This window comes from Macrobrachium nipponense, chromosome 7 (assembly GCF_015104395.2).
Source record: "Macrobrachium nipponense isolate FS-2020 chromosome 7, ASM1510439v2, whole genome shotgun sequence".
In the NCBI taxonomy this organism is placed as follows: Eukaryota; Metazoa; Arthropoda; class Malacostraca; order Decapoda; family Palaemonidae; genus Macrobrachium; species Macrobrachium nipponense.
The window spans coordinates 93,742,681-93,751,633 of record NC_061109.1 but is presented as its reverse complement, the minus strand read 5'-3'; the positions used below and the strand labels follow the sequence as shown (position 1 = coordinate 93,751,633).

The following is an 8,953-nucleotide window of genomic DNA, read 5'->3' as shown; positions in this document are numbered from 1 at the left end:
CTCTGCTAAGAGGGAATTTTTTGGGGATTATCTAAATGCACCAGTACATAGGCGTATTCCTTCGCGATGCAATGCATCAAGAGGGTTTTAAGGTAAGCAGGACATACAAAACTGGAAGTGACCCCAAAGAACTCCTCTACACTTGCTGAGGGAGTTGGCAGCGGGCAACAAATGACCAGACCACCAACTAGCATGAAAATAAGAATGCTCTTACATGGGTGATTTATCTATTAATGTAGAACAACCATTGAGGGGAGGTGAAGAGACCCAAGTCCAGCCTTCAAGAGTCAAATGACAAAAACAAAACACTGGACAAAACCAAACTTAAAAAAATGTATATTACGTTAAATAAATGCATTTGCAAGAAATTAATGTACAGTGAACCCCTGCTTATTCGCGGTTCGGGAATCACAGATTTAGTTTGTAATGAAAGTAAACACTTGGTGACAGATTCCAAGCTTTATTCAACACATTACCAAACTACCACATCTGTAACAGAAAAACAGACAATAACTATCAATATTCATGCACACATGAACACAAGCACATAAGTTATGACAATCATGCTACAAAACATTAACATTAGAAAACAACATAAAGAAATAGTTTGATATCTAGGACCTACCACAAATAATAATACTACATTCTCCCCTCCTAGAAAATTTCACTGTTAAACTAAACAAATGTATTGGTTTAATCCCATCCGTAGCGATCAGGAGGTCTTGACACACGAGTGAATCTTCTTAGCTCAGTGGGCTCACTGGGCACATGAGAATCACGGCTATCATTAGTTTGTGAACTGTCATGAGTTTGTGCATCCTGCACTTCAGGTGTAACATGAGTTTGTGCATCCTGCACTCCAGGTGTATTTGGGGACTCCATCTCTCTTAACGATTCAACTTGGTGTACAGGAATCATTGCACCCTCAGGACTTGGAGCTAAGTCACGAGTAGACACAGTTGATTCTCTTCCGTCTGGATATTTGACATTTGCATACATTGGGTTTGCATTCATGAGTTGAACCTGATCAGTTAATGGTTCATGTTTGCTAGACCTAACATGTCGTCGCAATAGTACGGTTCCAGGAGTCAAAAGCCATGATGGTAATGTATTTCCAAGACTAGAGCGTCGCTGAAACCTAAAGAAACGTTCATGAGGGGTTTCATTGGTTGCTGTACATAAGAGCGACCTAACTGAATGCAAAACCTCAGGAAGTACTATCTCCCAGTGTTGAGTCTTCAAGTTACGAGTTTCAAGTATTAAAAGAATAGATTTCCAAATAATACCATTGTATCTCTCAACCTGGCCGTTCCCCATCGGATGATAAGGTGTTGTTTTGCTTGTTGCAACCCCTTTCTGAGAAAGGTACATTTTCAGTTCCTGGGACATGAAAGAAGGACCTTGATCTGAATGAATAAAACTAGGCATTCCACAAAGGCTAAAGATAGATTCAAGACATTTGATCACTGTTTTAGAATGCATGTTTGGACAGGGAAACACAAAGGGGAAACGTGAATACTCGTCAATAACCGTAAGAATGTACTTGTTGTTTGTGGTAGAGGGCAGAGGCCCCTTGAAATCAATACTAAGACGTTCCATTGGCTGGGTGGCCTTTATGAGGACTCCTTTTCCTGAATGATGGAATTGCGGTTTTTGTCATGCACAGATTTTACAGGAAGCACACACACTTTTCACGTCATCTGTTGAAAAGGGGAGGTTTTTAGATCGCACAAAGTGCAAAAGACGAGTGACCCCAGGATGGCAGAGGTTCTCGTGGATGTCAGTGAGATTCGACATTAAAGAAATAGAACAACAATAGGCACGAGTCAGGGTGTCCGGTGCAATATTCTGTTTCCCAGGACGATACTGTATGGTATAGCTGTACGATGCCAGCTCCAACCTCCACTCTTGTATCTTGTTATTCTTTATTTTAGTTCTCTTCCTGCTGTCTAACATGAACATCACGGATCGCTGATCAGTAATCAGAGTAAAATGTCGTCTTGCTAAGAAATGGCTCCACTTGCGAACAGCTTCAATAATAGCGGTAGCCTCCTTTTCCACTGCTGGATAATGCAACTCACTACCCTGGAGCGTTCTTGACATGAAAGCTACCGGCCGGTCACCCTGGTTTAAGACTGCTGAAACAGCAACTTCCGAAGCATCACACTCCACAACAAAGGGAAGGCTCTCATCCACAGACCGTAGTGAAACATCCATAAGTTGTTTTTTTAAGGAGTTAAAAGCAGCTAGTGCTGGCTTACTCAGTGGAAAAGTTTTTGTGTTCACTAAGGGATGAATCATATCAGAAAAACGAGGGATCCATTTGGCATAATATGCAAACAACCCTTGAGCTCTTCGCAGAGACCCCATATTTGTGGGAGGCGGTAATTCTTGAAGGGGACGTAATCTGTCAGGGTCAGACTTTATCACATTATTACCGACACAATACCCTAGAACATTGATTGTAGGAACAGACACAACCGATTTCACTTCATTTAGGGTGATCTTCCGTTTCTGAACCACATCCAAGAACTTTTGAACGTTTTCATCATGTTCAGCCTGAGTTAATCCACCTACAGTAATATTATCTAGATATGGAAAAGTATCTTTGAGGTTCTCATCTTCAACTAGTTTATCCATAGCTCTTTGGAAAGTAGCTACACCATTCGTGACACCAAATGGAATCCTACAAAACTGAAACAATTTCCCTGCACCCTCAAAAGCAGTGTACTTCCTCTCACTCTCTTTAATGCTGATTTGGTGATATGCACTCTTTAAGTCAAATGTGGAGAACACCTTATATTTTGCAAGGTCATGCACCATATCCTCTATCCTTGGGAGGGGTATGCATCTAGTTCTGTGTATTGGTTAATGGTCTGGGAATAATCAATGCAAAGTCTCTTTTTGTGCCTGCCAAGTGAATCTTTGACTACTACAACCTGTGCTCTCCAAGGGGATATACTTGGCTCAATGATACCTTCAGATAGTAAATGTGATATCTGGTCTTTTACAAACAGCTGGTCATCCTGGCTATAGCGTCTAGATTTAACTGCAATGGGTTTACACTGTTGAGGCAAGTTTGGAAACAATGACGGTTCATCGATATCAGCTGTTGCTAATACACAGACAGGTTTGGCTCCAGTTATCTTTAAACTTGGTTTATTCCCTCCATATTGAAAAGTTACGCTCTGGTGTTGCTTTTGAAAGTCATAACCTAAGATAACATCACAACATAAATCCTTCAGGACCCCGAGCTGGATACAAGGATATCTCTGATCAAGGTGCACTAAGTCTGCTGTAACAAACCCAGGGGAACTAGCATTTAAAGATTTTGATGCCATTGAGACTGCTGTACCTACAGGAACTATTGTCAAATTTAGTTTCTGTGCTACTTCCTCACGTATAAAACTATCTGAACTACAAGAATCAATTAGTGCCTTCAATGAATGGCCATTTACAGTAATGTTTGTAGCTGCATGTGAAAGATTCTTTGGATACGTGGCAGCTATTGTAAGCAAAGTGGGATTATACAATGCAGCAGTAGTACTACCTGAAGCCATTGATTTACAGACTTTTGCAAAATGACCTGTTTTACCACATTTGTTACATTTAACAGTACGTGCAGGACAACTCACTCTACCTGTACTGTGGAGTGCATTACCACAAAAATAGCATTTCCTCTTAGATAAGTAAGCAGCAGCAACAGCTGAATCTCCAGGTGAACTTCTTTCTGCTTCTTCTTTTGTTGGCTGCTGCTGCTGGTCACCTCTGGGCTGTGCCTGCCACTCTGGAACTAAAGCAGCAGTATGAGGAATGGGTGGAGATGCATACGCGTCGGCACTACGCTGGGCAAGATCCAACGTACGAGCTTGACTGTGTGCAGCCTCCAGGTTCAGTGACTTATTTTCTAGTAGGCGCTGACGAATAAATGCTGAGGCAATACCATTGATAAATGCATCACGTACTAGCTCCTGCCGATATTGCTCAGCTGTGACTGCCTGGAAGTTACAATCCTTGCTTAGCTTATGTAGCTCCCTCAGAAATTCATCAAGGGATTCTCCTGACTGCTGTCGTCGTGTCGCCAAAACATGCCTAGCAAAAACTTCATTCGGCAACTTGACATAAGCACTCTCCAGTTTGGCGATTGCACTCTCAAAAGTACTACAGTCTTCAATGAGTTCATACACACTCGGGGACACACAATTCACTAATGCCCTCAACTTGTCTGGTGCAGCATCTCCACTTTCTTCTATGAAGTTGGTGAATGTTTTATGCCAGTGCTTCCACTCTTTGGCTGCAGTGGGCGAGCTGGGATCTGTGTCCAGTCTGGACGGCTTCAGCAGCTTGGCCATGATAGGTAGTGTGTTGAATAATTGTAATGAAAGTAAACACTTGGTGACAGATTCCAAGCTTTATTCAACACATTACCAAACTACCACATCTGTAACAGAAAAACAGACAATAACTATCAATATTCATGCACACATGAACACAAGCACATAAGTTATGACAATCATGCTACAAAACATTAACATTAGAAAACAACATAAAGAAATAGTTTGATTTCTAGGACCTACCACAAATAATAATACTACATAGTTATTCGTGGATTTTTCTGCGACAATTTTGATAAAAAATTGCGTTAAAATCGGTAATTCACAGGCTTTTTTATTGAAAAAAATTAACTGATCACTGTAAATGCACTATTACCTCAACAATTTCATATGCCCCTGTATCAGACTGTATAGCATCTGTCAAATCTCTAATATATCAAGATTGGCAAACAAATTGATCTTTGGTACCAATATCAAACAAGCTGAAAAATATAAAATCTTAGGTGTACCCATGGGTTTCATCATGTCAAAAAGCAAGATCTATAGAGGTAATCTTAGCAAAACTCCACATAGGTGATACTAGATTTTCTTATGGTCATCTAATGACTACCCCAAAATCTGACCCAATGAAATGTAATGGATGCCAAGTTCCCATGATTCAGCAGAGACGCATTTTTTTCGAGATCCAACATTGTCAGGAATTCTCACTGAAAATTATCATGTTCCTGAGCAGTTTTTTTTTAGTATGAAGTTTTCATATTAAAACTAATATTGTAATAACTATCTGAACACCTGAATTAGCCCTGGTCACCAGACCAGCCCGAACAACACCGCACAAAATTACCCGCACTTAGGTAAAATTTTAACTGCCAGCATTACCACCGCTGCTAGTATAAATTGTTACTGAGTCACCTGTCCACGGTTGGCAATGCTGCCGCCAGCAACCGGCCGACAGGGACTACTTACGTCAATTGCTAATCATTAATCATTTGACGAGGGGAGGAGGGTGGGTGTCATTCAGGTGTTCAGGTAGGTATTACAATAGTTTTAATATGAAAACTTCATATTGCAATACACCACCTGAACACCTGAATTAATCCAATTTACAACATTTAAATGGAGGTGGGCTCACTCATTGTTTCAGCCCGACCAACCGATGTATACCGGTATAAACTCATTAAACTATTACCTTGGATTCATACCGTTAACTCGCCTTCAATCAATGTTCAGGTGAGAAATGGGAGGAACAAGTGCCTCAACGTTAGTCTGATCAGTCTTAAGTCTCGTCTTGGTCACATCTAACCTCCCATAAGTATCAAATTTCTCGTGTGGAGGGGAACTAAACACGTTCTCACATGTGGCTGTACAGCCTCCCATGTAGAGAGGATAAGTCCCAAGGGCAGATCCTTCCTGAAGCCTCCCATGTGGTATCATATACCTCTCATGTATGGAGTGAAACTGACATCTCCCATGTAGCTGTTAGCCTCACATGTATGGAGAATAAGTTCCAAGGGCAGATCTCTCCTGACGTCCACTGAAGGTGAGTGATACATAAATCCAAAAGCCGTGATGAGGGAGCTGAGCCGCTGCAAAAGAACATACTTACCAGGGATAGTACACCAAACCCGGACATAACCCATGAAAAGTAGGCAGACTAAGCTACGAAAAACGAGAAATCACTAAAACTACTAAGTCACCCTACTGAACCCGAGCTTATTGCCAACTAATGTAACACTGAATTAGCCGCTACCAATGGCCCTAGCAAGTAACCCCCTTCTGTAACGAACTGTACATCTCTCAAGTAGAAAGTGATCACCAAAACTGATTTCCAAGACACCGCTTCTAAAATCCTGTTTACTGAGAAATTCCTCAGGAAGGCTGATGATGTCACTATACTCCTGATACTATGCACTCTAGGGCGCAGAACATTGTTCTCCGAAATTGTGTCCCTGGGAAGGGATTGGGAAATTACTTCCCTTAAGAAAAAACTGATCACATTTTTCGAAAGCGGTCTTGAGGGATTCCTGGGCAAAACGAACAATAATTTGGAAGTGCACGACAGGTAATATTCAAGTGCTCGCACTGGACAAAGACACATTTCGGCAAAGTCACCTCCAACGAAATCCTCAAGAGACGAAACCTTAAACTCTCTCGGAAGAGGGTTAGTTTCTGACTGACTTAGCCACAATTCCAGAAGATACGAGAGATACAAATCCTTCCCCGCAAACGAAATTGATCTCGAGACAGCTTGAATTTCCCCCACTCTTTTAGCTGTAGCCAGTATTATCAAAAACAAAACTTTCTTAGTAAGCTCTTGTAAGGACAAATTCTCCAGGGGTTCAAAAGCTTGCGAGATTAATAATTTTAGAACATCCGCTAAATCCCACGGAGGGGCACGAAGCGGAACGATTGGATGTTCAGTCTTAAAAGACCTGAGAGGATCATGAAGGACTACGATTAGAAATCTCTGGTAAATGAAACCTAAAGGTGCTAGCTAACATGAATCTGTAGCCTGTGATGGTCGAGTAAGAGAGAGACTTGGATCTTCTGAGGAAAAGAAGATCAGCCACCTTTGCTATTGTAGGGCGAGAAATACTATGCCCTTGTCCCCTGCACCATGTACGGTACATTGCCCACCTTAACTTGTATAAATTCCTTGTCGACTTCCTCAGGCATGACATAGAAAGTTGTCGAGCCACTCCTTTCAAAAGACCGCAATTTCAGGCTGCTTGCTGCACAGTCTCCATGCGGCTAGGTTGAGCACGGGAAGGTTCTTGTGATAATGATGAAAATGAGGCTGTTTGAGAAGATCTTTCCTTCATGGCAGGAGGATCGGAGGTTCGGACAGTAATTCCAAGAATTCCGGGCACTGAGGTCTCTGAGGCCAAAACGGAGCAATTAGGGTCATCTCCGTATTCTTGCACCCTCTTAGCTTCATCAGTACCTGATAAATGAGGCCTCTTGGAAGGAAGGCATATACGTGCAGACTGTCCCACGGGTGAAGCATCCGTCCCGCAAGACATAGGGTCTGCTACCAGAGAGAAACATACCAGGAGACAATAGTTAAACCTTGTGGCAAACAGATCCACCGTGGCTGGCCACCTCTTTAAAAGCGTTTGGACTACCTCTTGCGCCAATGTCCATTCGCTTCCTTGGACTTCTTTCAAACAGTTCAGTGTATCTGCTAGTACGTTGAGCTTTCCCACAATGGACTGCGGAAGTAACAAGGTCTTGCGGCTTTCGCACCAACGTAAGATTCTCTGCACAATGATGTTCAGGGTTGACGATCTTGTACCTCCCTCTCTCTTTAGGTAAGCTAGTGCCGTAGCGTTGCCTGAAAAAGTGTGCTACGACTTTCCCTCAGACTTGATCTCTGAACTTAACAGAGCCTCCTTCTAGCTCTTAATTCTCGGAAATTTATTGACTCCTCCCGATCCAAAACCCTGCAAAGGCCCTCTGCCTGAGCTTCCTCCAGGGTTGCACACCAACCCTGATTCGAGGCATCTGAATACAGATGGACGTCTGGAATTGGGAGGGCAAGACTTACACCGGTGGTCAGATGAGCCTCTTCTGACCACCACCGAAGATCCTCGAGGCAGGAACCATCCCAGATTATCACTGCGTTCTCTTCCCGAAAGTCCCAACGATTCCCGAGACGTACCTGCATAGAACTCATCTAGAGACGAGAGCCTGGAACTAGAAGGGACAGAGATGACATCTTTCCCAGAAGACTTCTCCATTCTTTTGCAAGCTGTGCTTTGTCTGAAAGGAAAAGCTCGACTTGACTCACAATCGACTGCACTTATTCTCAAGTCGGGAAAGCCTTCAAAAGAGGCGTCTGAATCTCCATGCTGAGATAGGTAATAGTCTGAGAAGGGGACAGGGAACTCTTTGTCATGTTTATACGACTCCCCTATGTCTCGCAGAGCTTTAGAAGGAAGTTCCTTGCTCTTAGACCCTCCTCCCTGGAAGAGGCTTGTATTAGCCAATCGTCCAGGTGCCTCTTCATGCGGAAATCCTGATGATGCATGATAGCAGAAACAGGAGCCATCACCCTTGTGAACACCTGAGGTGCTGTGGTTAGTCCAAAACAGAGGACTTTGAACTGGAAGGTTCCCAGTGGACCCGAGAAATGAAGGAATCTCCGAGATTCCGGATGTATTGGAACTTTGAGATATGCATCCGTGAGGTCCACTGACACCATCCAGTCGTGTTTTCGGACTGACATAACACAAACTGAGTCGTTTCCACACAAAACTTCGTGGAAACGACGAAACGGTTTAGGCCCGAAAGATCTATGATGGGCCTCCAAGAACCGTCTGTCTTGGAGGTTACGAAGATTCGACTGTAAAAGCCCGAAGTGGGGGGAGCTAGTTCTAACGCTCCCTTGTCCCACAAAGAACAAATCGCCGTTGCCAAAGCCTTCCCCCGATGGATTAAGGGGAATAGCTTGAAAGAACTACCAGGGAATTGGATAGTGGAGGGGCAGAATGGAAAAGGATCTTGTACCCCACTCTCAAGACCTCCACCACCCAACTCTCCTCACCCCACTTCTCCCAGGTTGTTACGAAGGGGGACAAACAACTTCCTACTGGCGTCGATGAGGGCAGTGTCTCCTA

The 8,953-nt window shown here is 43.2% G+C and overlaps 2 protein-coding genes across 2 annotated transcripts; both read right to left on the bottom strand.

The window, feature by feature from the left end:
• Positions 1-693: 693 nt before the first annotated feature.
• On the bottom strand, positions 694-1,599 carry LOC135217506 (uncharacterized). Its single transcript, XM_064253461.1, has one exon. The coding sequence runs from the start codon at positions 1,597-1,599 to the stop codon at positions 694-696; it is 906 nt and encodes a 301-aa protein (XP_064109531.1).
• Positions 1,600-2,828: 1,229 nt separating this feature from the next.
• Positions 2,829-4,352, bottom strand: LOC135217657 (uncharacterized). Its single transcript, XM_064253623.1, has one exon. The coding sequence runs from the start codon at positions 4,350-4,352 to the stop codon at positions 2,829-2,831; it is 1,524 nt and encodes a 507-aa protein (XP_064109693.1).
• Between the last annotated feature and the right edge of the window lie 4,601 nt (positions 4,353-8,953).